The sequence below is a fragment of the Sphaerodactylus townsendi genome, linkage group LG10 (assembly GCF_021028975.2).
Source record: "Sphaerodactylus townsendi isolate TG3544 linkage group LG10, MPM_Stown_v2.3, whole genome shotgun sequence".
NCBI classification, from domain to species: Eukaryota; Metazoa; Chordata; class Lepidosauria; order Squamata; family Sphaerodactylidae; genus Sphaerodactylus; species Sphaerodactylus townsendi.
In genome coordinates, this window is record NC_059434.1 from 38,422,288 (window position 1) to 38,445,752 (window position 23,465).

Consider the following 23,465-nt stretch of genomic DNA (forward strand, 5'->3'; position numbering starts at 1 on the left):
GGTTGCTGGTTGAGCTAAGGTTTTTGAACTTTTAAAGTTATTGTTGAGACCATATTGTTTTTGTTGACCCTTTTTTCCACTTACAGAGCTAGTTTACTGTTTTTCTTTGAAATAAATATTCAAAAACATTTAACCTACTGATACCTCAATTAATGTAATTTTATTGGTATCTATTTTTATTTTTGAAATTTACCAGTAACTGCTGCATTTCCCACTCTCGACTTATACGTGAGTCAATAAGTTTTCCCAGTTTTTTGTGGTAAAATTAGGTGCCTTGACTTATATATACGAGTATGTACGGTAGTTGGTTGGTCAGCAAACTAACAGATCAGCTTTGTGATGAATGCTACGCACCTACATTGTTTTTTTGTATCTGTTCTGCATTCCACTAGGGTCCTCCCCACCCATTCTGTACATGTGCAGGCACACAGATCTTCATTGCTATGTATGTCACCAAAGGCAACACCGATGTTGGTGATGGCTGCATTAAAAGTCACTCCCCTTTTTTTGTGCAAGTGTACTAGCAAAACTGCACACTAGAATTAAATGAAGATTAATGCTGGTGAGAGGGATTTAAATGCCATACTTAGCATTCTGTGTGTGGCTTTCTTGTATAAGCATTAAAGAAGGAAATAAAAAAGAAAGAGTCATTTTATATGTAGGGAAAGGCAGAACTCTAATGGGAAGGGAGGTATGATTTATGGAACGCACTCCTGCTAATAATAATGTTGGGGTAACAAAGGGTGGGGTAAGGAGAGGAAAGAACAGGAAAGACAGTAGGGTGTGTGGATTCTCACAGTGAATAGCAAAAGGCATGGATTTTCAGAGAGAATAAATTTGGAAAAAGAATTGTGCATGGAAAGTGAAGCTGATCTGATAATGCTTTAAAGAGAGCCCAAACTAACCCCAAGGTAGAGCTAGATAGATGCAGAATGTTGGGAGGAGAGGGAATAAAAGGCTACACAACAATATAACGAGTGAAAATGTAACATGAGAAAGAGCCCTCTCTCTGTCTTGCCACTCAGAACGGTTTTATTTTTTCCCTATGAGAATGTTTGTAATTTAACTTTTACTTTGGTAAATTATTAAGTATTCGGACAAAGTCTGCTGGAAATTGATGGTTTGGAAAAAAGAAAATGCAAGAAGAGATAAATAATTATTTTATAGTGCCAAAGGTGCACATCACTGGAGAGGAACATGTCTGAATTCCTACAATAATTCACTGTTTTCTTTGTGAACTGGCAGATGGTGAAAAAATAATGAAAAATCTAGAACTTTTCTAGATTTTATTTTCACAGGCCAGCAGCAGCCAAGGAAATGTGGAGAGAAAGGCTCTGTCATCTACTATACCTCTACCTCCACCCACACATTCTTTTAGATCCCTCAAAGACTTATCAGGGACATGGAATGCACTGAGTGGCTGAGACAATGGGACCAACCCCATCGTTAGAAAGAGTTTCATTGGAGCTTAGTAGTCACACTCTTGGCTAGGCTATAAATCCAAATCTCCCAGAATCCAAGTACCAGCAGCTGCAAGAAAACAGTGTAGTGAGGGACTTGGTCACCCTCCTCTTGCCCTACTATATTTATGCCCTGAGAAAATCCATTTTCTTCTAAGAGCTACCGGGAACATGTATGAATGAACAAGGTCACTCTTGACCAGGAAGTGATCACTGCCTAGTAAGTATGTGCTATAAAGCCACCCATCACGAAAGCAGTCACTGTCTTTGGTGATCATCCCTTTGATCAGGCTGTGGACACTAGATTCTGCCAGTAAGTGTTTGAATGTTAATATCTGTCAGCTACTAAATAGTCTACCAGCTCAGTGAAAGTAAGCAAGAGCAGTTTTTAAATCTATTTGTCCTAGCGAAACCCAACCTGAAAAATATATTTTATGTTTTAATTTTAATGTCTTTGTATGTACTTAAGTCTACTTATTGTTTTGATGATGTGTACTTAGGGAGTGATTTTAATAGTTTAAAGTGTGATTTCATTACGTATGCTTTAAATGGTGAGGGCAGAGACATAAGGTACATTTTTTTTTGTAAAATAAATAAATTTATATTTGGTTCCTTATATACATGTATTTAGTTTCTTGGTCAAAGAAAGCAGATAGAACTAAATATATGGCCCACTCAATTTCTCCCACCAACACCGACAATCAGAAATCATCTGCATCCAAATTTTCAGTCTGTGCTCAGCCACTGATTTTATCATCAGTTATGTTGCTTTGATCATAAAAGGGGTAGACTTAGGCACTACTGTCAAGGTTCATGCTATCAGTTACTTTCTTGTTACCGGTAATTCTACTCTTTTGCTTGCTAGTCCTTTAGACACAGAGCTATTTTTAATCATGCATTGGGTTTATCCTTCAGTTGGGAAAATGGGGGGGGGGAGTCCCTCTTCTCCCCTCCCCCAAGCCACTATTCCCACTAGAACTGGGGGCTGCATGGCACTTCTAGAGAGAATTGTCCATGGGCACTGGCTGCTAGCATATGGCTACAAGTTCCTGCGGAGAACACATGACAAATGTCACATATTGATTGCCTCTTAGTTTGAATGTCAACAGGTGAAGGCAATCAACAGTGTACATGCAAAAAAACCTGGCATGACTCACTCACAAAGAGTACAGTCAGCACTGTCTAAATGCAAAAATGTGTATGTCATCAGTATGTACAGAAATTATCATTTACTAATGCTACAATTGTCTTATATTTGTTGAACAAGTGTAGTGGTTAAGAGCAACAAGCTCTAATCTGGAGAACCTGGTTGGATTCCCTGCTTTTCCACTTGTTTGGTGATTCTCTCAGTTCCACTTACCTCACAAGGTGCCTGTTGTGTGTGTGTGTGTGAAGGAGAGGGAAGAGCTTTGAGACTCCTTGTGGTAGAGAAAAACAGGGTATTAAAAACTGACTATTTTTTCGTATATGAAAATGTTTACAGGGCATCCACATTTTTATGTCAGTAGAGCTTTGGCTGAAATTTTTGTCACCCATTCCGAAATAGAAAATATATCATTAAAAAAACTGCACTACCCCAAATTCCTCATATTTCCTTTGAAGAAAATTTAGAGGTGATCCTTTTTCCTGAATTTTCTTGCCTCTGCTTCACATTTTTATAACCTGGGAACAAGTCATATTGAGCATAATGTAAATTATTTCTGAAGAGGGTTGTTGGAACGATAAAAGACTATTTTAGATTAAAACACCCTCTGTCACTTGGTAAAACCTTTGGATTTAAATTTTGTCAATCCTGTGTGCAATATAAAAATCTCTTTTGACGTTGTGTCTCTCAAGGCTTAGACTAGAGTAACACCACCTAGGAATGTATCGTAACTTTCCCCTTTTAAAGAATTATTCAGGGTTACATGACATTTGTGTATTACCCTCCAGAGTTAACATTTCATCTTCAAAGAAATCTGGTGATTTATGAAGTAGAACAGATGAGCAGATGAGCCCAAAGCATTAAAATATTCTCTGTGTGAAGAAAGATGTCAGAAATGTCATAAAAATTAAATGTTTCTCCATTTGCTCCCAAGTTCTATTTCCAATTTCTGATGATGTTTTGAAAGCCAACAGCTGCATGCCTGACCAATATGGATTACTCCCATTTCCTGTCCAAAAGAAGCGCAGCAAGGCAAACAAATCCTTTAAGACTGACCAGTGAGTATTTTCCATAGCTTTTGCCTGATTTGATGTGGCTTCCATGTACTACTACTATTAAGGCACTGGAAAGAGACGGTTTGAAACAACAGACTTGCTGCAGCAGTTTACTATCAAATGTTACCTCATGTAAACGTGCAGTTAAGATTTAAAATAGTCAAAACCAAGAAAAAACTACAGTGTCTTATTGTAACTCTATCTTTTATGTCGCTAAAACATCTAGACTTTTGTGTATTCATCTATAATATTCTCTTTGATAATTTTTGAACATTTGACTGGAATATAAAACAACCACAAAGCAAAATGTGTATGATTCAGTGTCAGAATACATTATTTATTTAAGGGAATTCCTCGTTTCCTGTTGTACTATCCCAATACAATCTCAGGGCCCAAGCATATTCTCTGTGAGCCTGGAATAAATTTATAACATCAACTTCCACGTATATACACATGATCCTAACCCATATATCTAACCACGTGTGTCTTGAAAGAAACATTTCTCTTTCCGTCTGTAATTTATTTATTTAGAAAAATGTTATGCTCCCTCTCTAAGAACATGCCTGAAGTAGCTTATAATATAAAAACGATAAAAACAAAACATTAAAAGATATTAAAATCCAGTATTAAAAACTCAGCCCAGCATAAAAAAGCATCAACCATAAAAAGACTGATAGCTTAAAAACAATTTCTAGTCTAAAGTAGTGTTAAAGTCAAATCCTTAAACCTGGGAGAACTGAAACATTTTGATCTGGAGCCTAAAAGAAAGCAATGCAGGCACTAGGCAAGCTTCAAGGGTAAGAGCATTCCGTAACTGAGATGCCTCTACTGAGATGCCTCTTTTCTTACCATCTGTCTCTTACCTAGACTGGGCCATAGAGAGCAGGGCTTGTGAGGCAGATCTTACACGGTGGGCTGGACAATATGGAAGGAGGCAATCTTTCAAGTATATCAAGAAATGATGCAATCAACCATACCATAGTAGGATCTCTTGATGCAGTGCACCCAGCCATCCCATGCTTGAGCTTCATACACATCTTTCCTTCAATCACCTTCAATCCCAGCATATGTCCTTATGTGACAAAACAGCACAATTGGGTAAACAATAGCTATCGATAATTATTGCTATATTTATTGTTCTCCTATGCCTCACAAATTATGTTTGTACCTGTTCGTTAAGTACAAAAAACTAGTACTGGTTCACAGGGAATAAAAGCAACATTTACTGTTGTATTTTGTATCTCATTAAACTACTTTTGATTTATATAAGAGAGTTCTTGCAATTTCTTAATTATTCTTCTTTTTGTTAACAATAGAAGAGCTGGCAAAGATGATGTCCTCCTTAATCATGCTTGCTGGGGGTATGCCGAATGCTGACTATTTCCCGATAAAAACAGCAAGTATCACGCTTATTGATGGAACTACCATTGAAATAGGTGAAGAGCTGATGAAGATTGCTCTCCAATATAATGCTGCAGAAGGGTATTCATCAAAATCATACATTACTTTGTTTCATTTTTCTAAACTCACTTTAGTCCCAAAAGAATAAATATGTCTGTTCCTGGGCCTAGAGCATGCAGTGAGTTACTTTACTTCCAGGATACCCGGGACTCTGCATAAGAATGCAACTGTCCTGCCAGATAAGACTAGAAGTCCAATCAAGGGGCGGGGGGGGGCGGGGTAGAGCAACCTGGGATGACACTGTGAGTGTACCCAACCATAAAACCAAAGGGGCTTCAAGTGGTGCAGGAAGGGGGGAAAACAAAAAGAATCCCGGCCAACTGAAAAATCCCATAGGGAAGACTGACTTAATGCCATACTTTTTGGTAGTGTGAGTCAGCTGCTGGTAGTAGTGGGCATTCCTGAGTGAAACTCATTTGGAATGTCTCCAGAACATTGGTGCAGCCTCCTGCAGCACAGGAGCAATGGCGTGGACAACCACTTGCTGGTTCTTGTGCCATGATGCCCTGCTGTCAGGGTAAGTCTGTCTGTTCCAGTGTCTATGCCACTTCTCTCTCTCTCTCTCTCTCTCTCTCTCTCTCTCTCTCTCTCTCTCTCTCTCACACACACACACACACACACACACACACACACACACACACACCACTTTGGATTGCACAGTAAGAGCCCTTTTAGTTCAAAATCCTGTTTTCAACAGGAATCAGAAAGACACCTTCAGGACATACAGACATCAATTCTTTGATCCCACTATCTGCTATTCAAAATGCCTGCTTTTGAAGTTGGATATTCACTTTACCATGGCCTATAACCATCAAAAAGCCTGTCCCCCTTGACTTTTTCTAAAACTTTTAAAGTCATCTAAGTTAGAAACTATCACTACATCCCATGAATTATGTGTTGTGTAAAAAACTATTTCCTTTTGTGTGTTTTGAGCCTATTCCTAGACAATTTTGTTGGATGTTCCTAGTTTCTAGTATCACTGGCCACGCAACTGGCTGAGCCCAAGGCATGTCTCAAGACTTCAACTAGGCTAGTGGGCCTTTAACACCCAAACAGTTATATAGCTGGAAGGTGGGATAGAAACAGACACAGTAGATGTTGACGTTTAGGTGACAAGTCTTGTGGGGTAAACAGGGATAGACCCCTGGGGGATGGGCCAATCCTGTCAAGGGGGGGAGGCCTTTATAAGAGGGAAGGAGCAAACCTATGAGGACATGCCAGTCCATTGCTCCTAAACCAGCAAGGAGGAAGGTTAGAGAGGAGGAGGAGGAGGATCATGGTGTTCAATGTAACCTTCTCCCCTCTCACTTCTGAGGCCTTAGGGGCTTTGTGGATCTGAACAAGGAGATGCAAAAGCATAGAGCATCAATCTTTCCTCTCAACAGGGACTTGTTTCCCTTTTAAACTGCTTCTAGCAATGTGGGGAGTCCTGTTTCAATTAGCAAAACTGAGTGGAGCTTGAAACTTTAAACTCCCTGATCTTGATCCAAATTGTGGTTGCATGTGCAATTTATCATTTACAGACTGAGAGATCTCCATAGTATTTCTATTTTCATCCAAGGTAAATACAGCATCTCCGAAGATCGAACTGTGCTTTTACCCGACAAGTATAAATGAGTTTAGAAATATATTTCATCCTGTCTCAACACAAGTCAGGCAAATATAAAACAATTAATGATTCTTTGGTAGGAGTGGGAATGAGTCTGTGAAAGTCTGGCCTTCCAGTTGTTTAGCCAAATTACTGACCTTTGTCTTGTCAAATAATTTTAATGAATACGTTCCTACTCCCCAGAAATAAGTGTTTCTCCTATATGTCTAAGAAAAGCCTTCAGCATTTATCTCTGCTTGGTTATTCACCTTGATTAAGGAGGGGCGGTGGCTCAGTGGTAGAAAATCTGCTTTACATGCAGATGGCTCTGAATTCAGTCCCTAGCATCTCCAGTAAAAAGGTTTAAGCAGTAGGTAAAAAGAAACACTGGCTCATTCTGCACAGCACAAATAAGACAATCTTTGGAAGCAAAAACAGGTGCCTTGTACAGAAGAACTCTGCATAGCTCTTTACCCAAGATGTCTTTAGGACATCCTTATTTCAGGGCAATCCATCTTATTTTAAAGATGCTGAAAGGTGGACTTTTTTCCCCTCAAGTCATCTGCAAGATGTTTCCTGCCTGGCTGTGAGGAGCTCAGGAGGTGTCTTATGTTTCCTGCCCAACTATTATTTCCTGTCTCAAAATATTTTAAATGAATCATGCAGAAAAGCCCAGAATGGATAGTATTGACCTTGATAGATCAGTAGTCTGACTCAGGTATAAGACAAAATCCTGTGTACATCATATTTTTATTCTACGCTAAAATGAAGGTCTATATTTTGTGTACAGTACAGAATACTGAAAAGAAAGTACATTCTTCTTTGTCAGAATTCAAGAACTAGTGTCATGGTTAGAAGACTTACAAATGAAAATTCATGACCCACCAACAGCCAAGTACACTCCTGAGAATGGACAAATGAAGATATCTATCACATCCGGGAGCCAGGATGGACTTAATAAGGTCTGGGCAATTTAAATATCAACAGAAAAATTGTGCTTTGGCAATTAAATCACTCATCAACAAGGGGATTACAGCACTTGCACTCAAACATCTAAGCCTAGCTGAGCAACAACGTGCAAGAACAGAATACTACTCTCCCTGTACCTTTGGGGTTGAAATCTTGCTCATTCAAGACTTTTTTTCAACATTTTTCAATATTTTTTAACATTTGTCTATGCTTTATTAATTATTAGCTCCCTTTTCTGACTAGTATGTTCATATTGGAGAAAAAAGCTGACTGTGTTTTTGACAATTATTTCATTTTTTTCAGTAGCACCATAGAGTTCAACATGATTTTTAGAGCATAAACGTTTGAGAGTCAACGCTCCTTTTGTCAGGTATCAGCATAGATACCCTCTGAAACAACACTTGTTCTGTGTCATGATTTATGAATTGTTGGGCTAGAGCAACAAAATGTGATGAGGGATACCCAAACTAAAATCTGGAACACAAATGGTCCTGTCAGTATGGCAAAATGGCCTATATTTCTGAAGCTTTTCTTTCTTATCTTGTAGATTTTTGATATGCTTATCAACCCAGGAGATAATATCCTTATGGATGAGCCAAACTATTCTGCAACCCTGACGGGGGTGAGTAATTTTTAAGGCTCTGTACGTATCAAAAGTGCCTGGGTGAACCTATGGACTCTTGAAGGTGCTTTGTAACAGGTCAGACCATTCATTTATGTCAGTGATGGCGAACCTATGGCATGGGTGCCAGAGGTGGCACTCAGAGCCTTCTCTGTGGGCATTCACAGAGTCCCCTACCCCCCCTACACACACACACATCTCGATTATTAGCATTAAACCTATGACCTAGTTTTGGGGAAGCAGTGTAGGTAACCCTGTTAAGCACTGTTAAACCCCACTGATTTTCATGCGAAGAACTACAGCGCAATCCTTTACCTGGGAGTAAGCTCGGTTGCTGGCAATGGGACTTGCTTCTGAGCAAACCCTCCTACAGGGTTGTGATTCACCCGTAGGAAGAGTTGGACGGTTGCTTCAAAGCAAAGCCACTGACTACCACCAAGCTTACTCCCGAGTAACACACACCTCAAAGCCAACCGTTTTTTCTAAACTAAAACCTCAGTATTGGCACTTTATGATGAATAAGTGGGTTTTGGGTTGCAATTTGGGCACTCAGTCTCGAAAAGGTTTGCCATCACTGATTTATGTACTGTGTACTATGACTAGTTGCAGCTATCCAGGATCTCCCACCCAAGACTTTTTAACAAGAGATTTTGTATTTTTGTTTATTTATTTATATGTGTTATTTATAGTTCGCCTTTCTCATCTGGACTCAAGTTGAATTACACAGAGTGAGTCAATACAATTGACAGATGAGACATTCAATGAATAATGCAATATGGTTAGGACTGTAGAACCAACCAGAAGTCTAAAAATAGAAGCAAAGCATAAGTATAAACATGGTATGTTACATGATGCAAAATTCATTAGTAGGATCCAATTTTCAGCAAGCTGTACTGAGCCAGGAAGTTTCTTTATGCAATTTTTGTTTGTTTATTTTGAGTTGTAAATAGATTAAAGTAAATGTTGGTTTGGGGCTGGGCAAAGGGCTTAATAAACAGGACAACAAATCCAGTGTGGCCAGTTAGAATCTCAGATTTGAATTCCTAAACTTCTCAAAGGCCCCTTCCGCACACACAAAATAATGCGTTTTCAAACCACTTTCACAACTGTTTGCAAGTGGATTTTGCTATCCCGCACAGCTTCAAAGAGCACTGAAAGCAGTTTGAAAGTGCATTATTTTGCATGTGCGGAATGAGCCAATGAGATTTAGGAACTAGGTCCCATCCCAGCCATCATTTTCTCTAATCAGCTGACACTTCCCTTGAGTACTCCTGCATGTGACTTTGCATGCCTGCCACTGTCACCAACAGATCTTTGTCTGCCACCTGCATGTTACATTTCAGAATCAATCATTATAACTATGGTTTCCATTGCATGAATATTGAGTTATGTGTGATGCCATCTTTCTTTTCACAAACAGCTCCGGCCACTGGATTGCAACATTATCGTCGTCCCTAGTGATGAACATGGTATTATTCCAAAAGCATTGAAGGATATTCTTTCCAGATGGAGACCTGAAAATATCCATAAACTCAATGGCAAGACCCCAAAGCTCCTGTATACCGTTCCAAATGGCGGCAATCCTTCCGGAAGCTCCTTGACAGCAGAACGCAAAAAGAAGATTTACCAGGTAATTTACAGGGCTGGAAATTATCATCACTTGCAAGCAGAAGCAAAGGCAGAATTTCCACCAGGCAGAAGTGATCGGCTGTCTACAGTGATGTCTTTGTAGGAACAAAATTGTGAATTAAAGCAGCAGATGAAAGACACTTCCTCGAGTGACAGACTTGACAACTGGACATGTTGGCCAGTGTAGAAGAGTTGTTGCTGGCTGCTGGACTTTGTCCCTATCTTCAGCTCTTGTCTTTATTTTTTTAAGTTAAACTATTTTTAATTTTTTGCCAGTTTTGCAACTGTGCACTGTGCATATGTATGCAGCAGACATGTATGTTGACAAATTTGCTTAAATATTTATTGAAACGTTTATGACCCACCTTTTCTCAGTGACTCAAGAAGCTTACAACTCTAGCAGCCCCATCCAAGGGGCCATGCACCACAGCCGTGCCACATCACTGCCCCCAAAGAGGCTTCCCAGTGGCTTGAGGAAGCTGGTAAAACAAAACAGCTTCCCTACTGCCGAGAAATCCCCATTGGCCTTAACAGATGTAGACCACACTTTTTGGTGGCAGAAGTCAGAGGACCCGTCTGCTAGCATGATGCAGTGAATGGCTGGAGGGAAGCTGACTAATGTCAGCTCCTTCCCCGGTCATGCCCCCAGCCCGCTTCCACTAAGCTGGCATCTGTGGCAGTAGAGCCTGGACACTGGTGTCGTGTCCAGCACCATGTTCAAGTGCTGGGAAAGGCCGTGGCAGTTGCACACCAGCAGAATTGCGTCTCCACTGGATAAAAGCCCTGGGGAGGGTAAATCCACTAGTGCAGCCACATACCACTCCCACAGGCAGACTCAGCCTCTCCTCCCCCCTCAGATGGGACTCTAAATCTAAAAAACATAAAAACCCTGCTTAACCTTTCTCCCTAAGAATATCGCTGGATTTGCGCCTTGACAAATAACTCTTAAAATCCTGAGGAAATAAAAAGGCCTTTCACACCTCCTAAAAATTTCTACAGATGGCAAAGCCCATTCGCCAACTCCAAAATCACTTTGGTTTTCAAAAGAAGGAGAGTCTGCTTGACACATGCCCATATATGCCCCTTCCTTGGGCTAACCTCTCTTTCTGTGCCAGATTCCAGGTATGAATGCTGACTGACTCTCTCTTTATGCCAACCAGAGGTCAAAGCCCACCTCTTCTCACTTCCTAGCAGGTGAAGATGGAGTGACCAAATCAGCAGTTCAAGATCTGCAAGTCCTAATGTGCTTTACATTAACTTAATTACATTTATTTATTTTAAACAATATTTATGCTGATTTTTTGTCTGCCCACAGTTCTACCAGTCCCAAGGAACTAAAAATAAAATGTAAATATAAAAATGTGGGATGTGAACTTTTGGTCAACCCTGACAATCCATGGACATTATTAACATTTTGATGGAAACACTGTCTCTTTGACTTGTTGATGGAATCTTTTGAATTCATTGAAATTTTTCCCACAATAAATTTCTGTTGTTGTTGGATTTTTTTAGCTTGCTAAAGAATACAACTTCCTTATAGTAGAAGATGACCCATACTATTTTCTCCAGTATGAAAAGGTAAAAATACACCCATTCCCTACTTTGCATGTTGTCATATGCTTTTTTTTTCTTGACGAAAAGGAATATACTTTTAGCTCTTTGATTTTAAATCTTATCAGGAGTAAAGGCAGGAGAGCATTTTAGAATTTGGTTGGATGAAGGCCAGTAGCTGGGAGATATTGGGGTAGACATGGTAATCTGCTTAATAATAAGTTTCCCAGAAAGAAAGAGGACAGCTGATCTGACCATCTTTAGAACAGCAAAATACACTGAATGGACTACCTAATGTTACCTAACTAGTAATTTTATGGACTGCTGTGTTAATGTTCCTGTTGGAACTGCCTTTCATGCACTCTTGTAACCTGCAGCCCTATGTTTCCAGATCCTCAAGGTTGCTAGTTGAAGCTCCATGATGGTCTTGTGTTGCTTTTTATATTGTAAGAAATCTTAAACTTGCCTCCAAAAACCAATGGTTTGTATCCTAAGTCTTGTTTCTGTCTGTATTTCACCATTTTCCATGGCAGAGGTGATCCTCTGCTGTGGTACATGTATTTCCAACACCAAGAGTTTCAATTCATGCAGGCCTGCCATCTTTCAGAGAGCCAAAAAGCAGCTAGCACTGGAGCAAGGTGATACACAATGGAGGACTATCTATGCGCTATGGATGAAGAAAGACACAAACAGAAACAAGGCTTGGAATCCAAGCCATTGACTTTTTATATACCTTCCAACATAAAGAGCAGCACTATTTCTGTTGGAATTGAATCATTTGATAGTGTACTACATTGGAAAATTATGCTGTCCCATAGATAAAGACATTCAGATTTTAGGACAAAGATTTATCAGTATGACAAGTTTTCCACATACACATGAACATTTTAAAATGTATAGTCATGCCAGTGATGGAACTTGGATATTCACTTTTGTAAATACATTTTGTATGAGTGAAATGCAGTGTATACATGAAGGAGTTCAACCAAATCTGGTCCATTGAGCCTTTGTAGGAGAGAAGTTCTCAGGTCCCTTGAAAAGCTGCCTTGGGAACCTAGAAGGTTCTATACATACTTGGCCTAAGTGTGGCACAGTGATAAGTGTCAATAACATCATCAGTCAATCTTGATTCATCTTGCAAGCAGCATACAGGAAAGAAGGAAATCTCTTTTCCATGGAGGCAGCAAAAAATATCTCTTATACTTTTCAGGGAAAGCTTATCACTTTTAATCTCATCTCATCTACACAATGATAAGGAACCAAAACATTTGCTTTTTAATGGAAGTTTTTAGTTTTAGTTATACAGGGTTTTGTGTCTTTTCAGACAATAGCACCATCATTTCTTTCCCTGGACACTGATGGTCGAGTCATCAGATGTGATTCTTTCTCTAAAACTATCTCTTCTGGGTGAGTGAAGTATTAAAACATTGAACATGCTCACCAGCAGCGACATACTAATCACCCTTATGAAACCACTTAACAGTATCATGGATCTGTCAAATATTACCAACTGTAATGGTCCACAGATAACTATAGAGTTTCCTATGATTTCACTGCCTTGTAGAGCAAATTCCTGTGGGCATTTTACTAAACAAAATTGTCAAAATATGTTAATAAAGCAACTCAGTAAATTAATGAGTAACTAGGCTAGTGATAAATCATGGCCAGCTTTATGGTGCGGTGAGGTGAGGTGAGATGAGGTAGATTGGGTGGACTATAGTCTCTACTTCTGTTGCTGCCATCACCTTACCTCTATGACCCTATCCCCTGCCCAGATACCAGAAAACTAACACTCCTTCCCTTTTTCTTCTCCAGTTATGAATGAGCTCAAGTTCAGCAAACTTACATTGCAATCTCCCCTTGAAGCTTCTCTGTTTATCTTCCAATATTATATATGATATCAAATTTCAGCAGTGCCCTTCCACCCTCTACACAGTTTCTATGCAAAAAAATAAACAGACAGAAATCCAACACACAAAAAACAGTGGGAAGACATTTTAATCATCCAGGTCATTCCACTGCTGACCTAAAGTAGTCCTCAAACAGAGGCTCCTTCCACACATGCAGAATAATGCACTTTCAAACTGCTTTCGATGCTCTTCGAAGCTGGGCGGAATAGCAAAATCCACTTGCAAACAGTTGTGAAAGTGATTTGAAAACGCATTATTCTGCATGTGCGGAAGGGGCCAGAGAAGCTTCAAGAGGATAGTACAGTTCACAATTGGTGAACCTCAGTTCACTCACAACTTCAGAACAATGGACTCCCCAGGGATAAATAGGGACATCGGATTCTTAACTCGCTAACTCTTTATCTTTATCTTGAGTTCCTTCTCTGAAACACCCCTCTCCCACCTTCTGACTGGGATATAACATGTACACGCATGCTCCAGTTAAATTATCTTAACTCTACCTCTGCAACAGCTGTTGAAGGCCATAGTATGCCATAACTTAACAGTGGCTTCTTAGCCACTAATATCTCATGAATCCATTATCTATAGTATCATTTGCTGATGAGACAATCAAAGCACATGCATGGAAACTGCAAGTAATAACAGTTCAATAACAGTGTTGCAAGTAATAGCAGTTCAAAGACCTCTCAGATGTCCTGAAAAACTCCATTTGTCAGATTACGAAGCAGTACTGACTTACGCATTACATACATTACTGGGCTATCTATGCTACACTAATTCTTATACCTTCTTCAGATTCAGAATAGGCTTTGTAACAGGACCCGCACCACTTATTGACAAGATTATTCTACACACCCAGGTCTCAACAATGCAACCAAGCACTTTTACACAGGTAAACATTAGTCATATTTGTGATTGGTGTTCAGAACTGAGGTTGCATTCCTGTGCATGCTTATTTAGGGATTCATTCTATCTTGGTGCATGTTCTTTCTGAACATAGATACAATAATATTGCCATCGCTGTTTTGGGTAGCAAGACTTTTACGCAACTGGAATGCTCACTGAAGTCCCATACTTTATAGAATAGTTTCTACAGATTTATTTATGGTATTGATTTAGATGTATGGTACTTTCTTTTGCAGGTTATCCTATTACAGCTCCTTAAGAAATGGGGACAAAAAGGTTTCCTGGACCATATAGACAGGTAAGGGATTAATCAAAATGCTAGATGTACAAAGGCCAAGGCTGAAAATACTGTCTATATCAACCTCATCAATAAAGGTCAAAATTTATTTATTTAAATCCTATTACATTGAATAAACAATGTAATAGGATTTAAATAAATATTGACGTGATCTGTCTTGAGTCTCAAAGAGAACGGTGGGCAATAAACACAATAAATAGTTACTTAAAAAAATTAAATCTTTTCTGTGCTTCCTTCTGTGTTAAAGGTGATTGAAGCAACTTAGGGGAAATTGAAACAACCTATCTGCCCAAAATAATCCCACATGAAAACAAACTGCATTAAAACAGACCTCACACTAATGCAGCAGTCACAACAACAAATCACAAGCAATAATTTAAAGCAAACCAATATGAGCCAGAATCAAGAAGATGACCATTGTTAACTTCAGTGTACATTCCCCCGCCCCCATTAATTTGATTTACTTTTGTCACAAAGAAGTTCAATTTTTGGTTATTTATAACCAACTTTTCACCCCTATCCCAGCATCAAGGCATCAGAATGTATATATATGGAAGGGTAGTGAAGAAACTGTTCTGCAGTATTGGTTAGATATTGTTTTTCCCCACAGAGGCATGCATCATTCTCCACTCCTTTATCTTCATGGCAACTGTATAAAGTAGGTTTGGGGGGGGGGGGGGGGCAAAGGTCATCCAGCGAGTCTCCATGGCATAGCAAGGATTCAGACCTGGGTCTCCTAGATGCTAGCCTGACATTCTAACCACTGTACCACACGAGTTCTCATTTAGAGAACTTTTACATTCTTTTTTTCTCAAATGGAAATAGTTGTACTGCATAGTTACACCTTTCAAATGGAAATAGTTGTACTTCATAGTTATACCTTTCTAAACCCACTGACGTTGACTAACTTAAAAAGCTGTAACTGCAATAAAGATGGCGATGGTACCGTTAAGCACATTATCACTAAATTTTAGGAAGCACAATGCAAAGCAGAATTAAGCACACTTAAACCTACCAGTTGCATGGCACTCGAACATGCTTAACAATAGAAAGTGCTTAACTTTGGATGGATTGTGCATTCTCCAAGCTATTTTCCAACAAAATGAAAAATGATATATATGCAAAGGGAAATCCCTTTGTGGTGAATATAAAATTCACACTGAACAATCTACATGCATTAGAAAAAATATATACAATTGTAGCACAAATACAATTGTAGCACAAAATGTTGCATCCCCATCTTCTGGTCCAGGGGTTCTTGACAGTAGCCATCTAAATACAGAGAGAGAGTTCTGTCTGAAATGCTTTCCTCCTATATTAGTGTTGTGTGTGTCACTTGCAAGTTAAAATATAATGGAAATGCTAAGTCTGACTCACAATCCCTACTTTTGTTCTCTAAGAATGTGTACATTGACTGTTTACTTCTAGAGTGGCAACATCGTACAGAAAACAGAGGGACCTAATGCTTGCTGCAGCAGACAAATGGCTGAAAGGTCAGGTACAGGTAGACATGGTCTGAGTGACAACTAGTATATTGTTTTTATTCATGCTAGATTTACTATACAGTGATCCCAGGAAAATTGCAGGCAAGAACCCATAATCAACATTGAGGAAGTAGATTTAATATTTCCATGAAATGGGCATAGAACCAGGGTGCTTGAACTACTTAACATTCTATGAATCCTCAATTTGGACTATAGGTTTTGAAGGGTTATTTCCTTCCCCATGAACTTTGGGTTCTTATTGCATTTCTGTCCATTTACATGTATGTCAAATGCGCACTTCATCTTTGCAATGTCATCCAAGACTATTTGCAGTATAGTTTATCATTCTTTTTGTGCCATCACCAGACACACCCCAAAGTGGGTGGATGAAAGCTTTCCAAGCCAAGTCATGAACACATGATTTCTCACTAGGGTTGGCAGTTCGGTTCGGCCGACCCGCAGGGTCGGCCGAGCCATGTGGTGTTCGGGGGAGGGTCGGGCACTGCTTACCTGAGCCTGCACCCTCTGGAGTTCGGAGCGGCAGTTCACTTGAACCGTGTTGGCCCGAGCCGGGGAAAATACCCCATGCGGCACGCACAAGTCAAGCCCTGCAAGGGCAGCCCGGCTGGGATCCCCCACAAAAAGAGGAAAAAACCGCGTGTGAGACTAGCCCTGCAAGGGCAGTGCAAGCGGGATCCCCCCAAAAGAAAAACACCGCGCGCGAGACTAGCCCTGCAAGGGCAGTGCGAGCGGGATCCCCCAAAAGAAAAAAACCGCGTGTGAAACAAGCCCTTGCAGTGCGAGCGGGATCCCCCAAAAGAAAAAAATTGCAGGCGAAACAAGCCCTGTAAGGGCAGTGCGGGCGAGATCCCCCCGCAAAAGAAAAAACACACACAACACAAGCCCTGCAAGGGCAGTACAGGCGGGACCCCCCACCCCCCACCCCCACAAAGAAAAACGTGCGGAAGATCGGGACACACACACTCCATTCATAAAAAAAACACAAGCAGGGGAAGGGAAAACGGGAAACTCCACACCTAGCCGGCAAGAATGGGGGGGGGGAGACACACACACACACCCCTCTGGCGTCCCACTCCATCCCCCCCACCAAATAACCCCCCTCCACCCCAAAAATCCTTCAGGCACACTCCATTCATTCATAAAAAAAACACAAGCAGGGGAAGGGAAAACGAGAAACTCCACACCTAGCCGGCAAGAATGCGGGGGGGGAGACACACACACACACCCCTCCGGCGCCCCACTCCATCCCCCACACCAAATAACCCCCCTCCACCCCAAAAATAGACTGCACTCACCCACTTGCTGCTGCTTCCAGCATAACTGAATGAAGTCAAAGAGAACAGTAGCAGGCCAGCCCAGCACAGGGCTGCCCTACGGCACTACTGCTGAAGAACTGCTGGAAAATACAACCAGAACAATGAATCCCCTCCAAATTTCTAGGGGTGCCTCTGGGGGCGTATTTCTGGACCTATCTGCACCAAAATTTCAGGGTATCCTTAGAAGACTCTCATTATGATACCCTCCATGTTTGGTGCAGTTTGGTTTAGGGGGGACAAAGTTGTGGACCCTCAAATGGGTAGCCCCATCCACTATTTGCTCCCATTGGAAACAATGGGGGATAGGGGCACCCCCTTTGTGGGTCCATAACTCTGGACCCCCTAAACCAAACTGCACCAAACTTGGGAGATATCATCATGAGAGTCTCCTAAAGACACCCTGAAATTTTGGTGCCAATACCTCTAAAAATGCACCCCCTGCAGGCCAAAACGCAAAAAACAGCCAAAAAAATAAAAACGCATCCGAGAATCTCGGATGACAATGCAAGTTCGGGTGTATCCGAGCCTGACAGGCTCCGAATTTGGCGGATCCGACCCCATACACCCGAACTAAGCCCAAACCCGAACTGGGGCCGAATTTTTTCCCCCTCTACCAACCTTATTTCTCACTGTTATGCAGATCCCTCACTGCCTCTTGGATAATCATGGGCAAGGAGTGGGTGCATCATTATAGTGCCAGTGTGGTGTAGTGGTAAGATCAGGTGGATTCTAATCTGGAGAACCAGGTTTGTTTCCCCACTCCAACAGATGAAGCCTGCTGGGTGACCTTGGGCTTGTCACAGTTATCTCAAAACTCTCTCAGCCCCACCTACCTCACAAGATGTCTGTTGTGGGGAGAGGAGGAAAAATGAGTTTGTAAACTGCCTTGAGTTTCCTTACAGGAGAGAAAGGCAGGGTATAAATCCAAACGCTTCTTCTTCTAACTTAAAAATAATGTTATTATGAGCAGAGTTAATGTCAACCTAAAAATGGCTGCAGCAAAATCAAGACAACACATATACCAGCTCTTACAGATAAGCTCATGCAATCGTTAGCGTACTGTCTAAAAGCAGTAGTCTGACTATATAGGCTTCTATGACTGTGTAGGCAGGAGCTTCGAAACAGCATGCTGGGATAGAGAAACTATGAGTCATATAGGATGGGAGTATTAGAGGTACCAGACATCATTTGAGATTCTAAGGAAAGTCTGGCAGTTAGATTAGCATTCTGATCAAACTGTAATAGGTTTTCCTCCTATACAATGGAGAATAGACAATACCGGGTGCAACACAATGACTGCTAGGACTTCAGATAATCAATAATTACAAGATTATCCTGACTTCTTCCATTGAATTTTCAAGATTATATTAAAAGAGCTACTGTTGTAATAAAGTTCTTCTGATACTGGTTTTTGCGCCGGGGGGAGGGAGGGGGCATTGTAAAGGTAAAACTCTAGGTCAGTTCATAAAACCAGTGCTGAGAATCTTCAGCAGTTCCAGTGGACGAGTGCTACTCTAGGCGAAGAGTGAAGCAGTAGGTTTGTAAGTGACAACCTGACACCCAGCTGTGACATGTCCACTTGACTCCATGTGAACAGCAGCTCACATCATGTGAAGTGGCCCAGAACAAGGTGTGCTAAAAAATAAATACACATGCAGCATTATCTTAAACAACTACTAATTGGCTTACAATGAGCACCAAATTCTGACATAAACTGTTTGAACACCTGGTTGAAGAGCTGTTCATGCCAAAGTGTTCCTCTGCCAACTCAAATGCTTAATAATCTCATTAGCGTTCTTTCACAAGTGTCCTACTTTCTCTTCCAGATTTAGCAGAATGGTATACTCCTGAAGCTGGACTATTTCTGTGGATTAAAATTAAGGGGATTTCTGATACACACGAGATGATAACAAAAAAAGCAATGGAGAAAGGGGTAGGGAATTTTTATTACTAGATTTAAAATAAATATGGTCTTGCAAGATAAAGTTTGCCCTATTTGGTGTGAGTGCTTGGGTCCCACAGTGAGTTCATGCAACTGGGCACCATGTTGCCATTTTTAGCACAGGAGCGGGAACTTAAAAAGAATAACATTGTTAGTTTATGTTAATGGGTTGGACCCAAAGGTCAACAGAAGATTCCACCAAAGGAAGAGCACTCTTGAATTCCACCCAATGCATAAAAGGTTCCCTTGGAATTATGTTTGCATGCTGTAGATGGGAGAAGGCATGAAGAAGCCAGGAGACCACACTATTGTGCTAGACTGATCAGCTGTTAGGCTGCAAGTTATTGGTGATGGGCATGAATTGATAAAGGCAAAGTAAGGTGAACAAAAAAATTAATCCATGGTTGATAAATCGTTATTTTAAAAGGTAGATGTACACTAATACTAAAAGTTTTGAATATTTTTAGGTGGTTTTGCTTCCTGGGAGAGGTTTTATGACTGATTCTTCAAAACCTAGTCCCTACATCAGGGCTTCCTTTTCTTTTGCTTCTCCAGATCAAATGGACCAGGCAAGTATAGTTTATTCTATCAGTGGTCATAAAGAAAATTTGTTTGAAGGGATCTTAATGTCTGAACATGATTCCAGTCCAGCACAGAGTTGAGGCCAAGCGAGATAAGAAACTTGTTTTCATTAATAGATCTCTACAGTATTTTAAAGTGGTAAATAACAGCCAGGGGAACCTGAATTTGGATCTGGGATGTAATGTATGGCAATTGTGAGAAAGCTTTCCCTGTTTGTCATTTTCTGGTCTCAAATGCACTACAGAAGTCATGTTATTTGACCCTTTGAGGGAACATACAGTCTGTCCTTTGTTGTCACTCAGTGGGGCAAACACCAGCTCTGGGGAGAAAGACTTGTCAACCTTCTGGTGAGGCCTGGAGATCTCATGGAATTACAACTGATCTCCTAACTGCACAGATCAATTCCTCTGGAAAAAATGTCTGCTTTGGAGGGTAGACTGTATGATATTATACACCACTGATGTCCATCCCCTCCCCAAATACTTCCCTCCCCAGGCTCTACCCAAAAATCATTAGGAATTCTCCAACCTGGAGTTGGCAACTTTAGGGTGAAGACCCAGCACCAACCCTGTTTTCTATGGAAGAAATAGCTGCTTTGGAAGATGGTGTCTATGGCATCATACCCCTATGAGGTGACTCCAATCATCAAATCCCACCATTTTCAGGCTCCCCCCCCCCCCCATTTCTAGGAATTTCCTAACCTGGAGTTGGTAACTCTATCTCTTTATTTAACAGCCAGCCTACCTTTATCCATCTCCATGTCTTAATCTTCCCACCCCTGGCCCAGCCTCTGTCTAGGAAAACTGATCCAGTTGTGTGGTTCTGGCTGCTAGACCAGACCTATTTGCATTGTAGGGAACACTCAATGACTTATGAAGTGGCACCTCACTTTTCCCTGTATCCTCCTCCCCATACTATTTCCCCTTTCCTTCCTACTGGCAACCTCCACATCCTCTCCCTTCCCTGCCTCATTCTCTCCTTCTCAGCCATTCAGCAACCTACTTTTTATTTACCTCCCACTTCAGTTAGTCAGGCCTGGGCCTGATCAGTTCTCCCTTAAAGGCCAAAATAGGTCTGTATTTTTTCTTCGTAAAATGCTATTTCCACTCATCTTGTCCATTGATATTTTGCCCTATCTGACAGAAGAATACAGTTGTACAACTGTCAGAGGCATCTATTGAACAGCACATATGGCTTCCTAAACAACTCAGTTCATCCTACTTCTACTGTTCATAACTGCTAATTTTTTAAAATATGCTTAAAACATTTTTTAGCAATGAATGTTTTTTACAGTTAGCAGCCGATTGGCCATTTAATTTATAGGAAAATTACCTGGTGGGCCCCTGCCCAGTGGTACCAAGTATCCTCCCAACTTTTTATGTGGCATGGTTTCTGTAGCTATAGTAGTGTATAAGGATGCTGCATGCTTGAGTGCTGCTTTTACAGTGTACTTCAAAACAATAAATGTTTTTTTACTGTAAACAAAAGAAACTTAATCAAAAACCTCAAAATATTTGCTATACTGGATACATTTGTAATAAGAAAATGCTGCAAAAATGTTGGCTTTGTATTCTTTCAGTATAAAAAAGAGTTAATTTGTTCAAAAGAATGTTTAATTAACTAATAGTACTACCACCGAAATGTTTTTTAAGTTACAATTGTTCCTTTAAATTAGCTGGTTGCTCCAAGCAAAACAAACCTGCCTGTTCTGTATTTCTTTAAAATGAATTGACTTTATTTATCTTCAAGGGTATGTAGCTGAAAGAAGAAAGTGACAGGGCTGTTTGCATGCATTGGTAGTTCATTCTTCTCTTCTCAGTGACCTATGACACTTCTTTTGTATTTAAAAATGTTTATTTGTTCTTTTATTTAGGGATTCCAGAAGTTGGCCGAACTTATAAGGGAAGAAATTGAATGAAGTCTTTGACAAAGCAGTACTTGTGGAAAAATCTTCACAGACTGACATTCAAAAGCTGTGCCTTTAATTTCACTGAGCATGCTGTTAAATAAATCATTTATTTCACCCCTTCCACAATGAATCATTATTATCAATATCTGACAGCTGCTTTTGTAAAGACAGTATTACCATGGCCTACGTTTCCTTAGAAATATACAGTCTGGCACTTTCTTGGGATACAAATTCATTTTCCAAGCACTGCACCAATTTTACTTATTTTATCCCCTATTTCCAGCCAGGGAAAATCAGTTTAAAAGATGAATTATCTAAGACAAAATAGCAAGTTGTGTTAAGACAAACTCAAGAATAGGAAAAAACCTTTTCTCCCTAGTCTAGACTTCCATTTTATACTTTTCCAGAGCAACTATTAACTAGATCCACACATTTTCACTTCAAATGTAGGAATACAACATTCCTAACACTATAACTTTGCACTGCCTCCATCTAATGGGCCCTCTGTAAAAGTGGTGGCCACTGGTTTAAACTCTTTTGTGGTGTCAGCAATGGAGACAGGTGTAGACAGCAATGGAGACAGGTATAGGTATATAGCAGAACACTTTCCAGCTCAGAATCATATTCCCTAAGCTGCTTTTTATCTATGGAGGAAAAGTTTAGGATTATCTGTAACTTCTTAGTATCACTTCTTATTACACATGGATCAAAATGCCTTTCTGGTGGCTCTAGGGAATCTTCCTGTTGATACTCTGGTTGACCTCTGGAATGAAGAAATGACATGGGAAGTTGACATGTTCACTCCCAGGCACCTTCTCTAAGATGTTAGAGCCCAGGTATCCCCTTGGGTTACTAAAGAGCAATGAAAAGACAAGGGTGATGGCTACAGTGGAGGGGAACTGAAGCCAAATCCAGTAGCACATCTTGGTCTTTGACTTTCTATGGCAATATTGGTGGGAAGTGCAGTTACGAAGTGCAGTTACAAACTGGTTACAAAGACCCCATAAGATTACAAAGAGAGGTTCTGGGGCAGGTTGCCATTGCCTGCCTCCATGTGGGCTGAGAGAGTTCTGAGAAATGTGATTGCCCAAAGTCACCTGCATGGAAGGTTTTGTAATATTTCATATTCAGGTCATCTTTGTCCTTGTGGCCAGGGTAAAGTTTATGCCTTATCTCATAAAATATTGGAATGCTCATTTTTTTACTGTTGTTAGGAATCACTCAGTTTTACCTTTTTATCACACTTATTGTTTAATAATTTTCAAAGGGATGTTATTCCTTACCTGATGCTATACAGTGATCCAAATATGACCTTATCACTTGCGAATTTTCAGTGTCCTATTTTCCTTTAGAAATGACTTTAGTATTCTTCTAGTCATTGCTCAAGCTGTATTGATCAGAGAAACATAGGAAAGAAAAGGAACACACTCGTTCAGTATGTTACTCCACATTTTGTGAGTATTTAATTATTTAGAGTATTTATAGACCACTTTATAGGCTTAGACTCAATACAGGTATGAGTGCATTAACAAAATTAAAATAATGCATAAATTAACAGTGTGTACTTTGATGTTTCGTGCATAGTTCCTGTGCAAACATGACAAGCATACTCAAGCCC

General features: G+C 40.3%; 1 protein-coding gene across 3 annotated transcripts; it reads left to right on the forward strand.

The window, feature by feature from the left end:
- The first annotated feature begins 1,507 nt into the window (after positions 1–1,507).
- On the forward strand, positions 1,508–21,956 carry LOC125440104 (kynurenine/alpha-aminoadipate aminotransferase, mitochondrial-like). 3 transcript variants are annotated; one of them, XM_048509677.1, is made up of 14 exons: positions 1,508–1,773; positions 3,539–3,662; positions 4,976–5,141; positions 7,538–7,670; positions 8,225–8,299; positions 9,720–9,929; positions 11,441–11,506; positions 12,804–12,886; positions 14,185–14,281; positions 14,532–14,593; positions 16,022–16,086; positions 19,241–19,347; positions 19,824–19,925; positions 21,812–21,956. In XM_048509677.1, exons 2-14 carry the CDS (start codon positions 3,596–3,598, stop codon positions 21,854–21,856), a joined length of 1,278 nt encoding a protein of 425 aa, XP_048365634.1. In that variant the 5' UTR covers positions 1,508–1,773; positions 3,539–3,595; the 3' UTR covers positions 21,857–21,956. The 3 variants fall into 3 exon arrangements, with proteins under 3 accessions (XP_048365634.1, XP_048365633.1, XP_048365635.1); XM_048509676.1 differs by having other exon boundaries at positions 1,508–1,680; XM_048509678.1 differs by lacking the exon at positions 1,508–1,773 and having other exon boundaries at positions 3,513–3,662.
- The last annotated feature ends 1,509 nt before the right edge of the window (positions 21,957–23,465 follow it).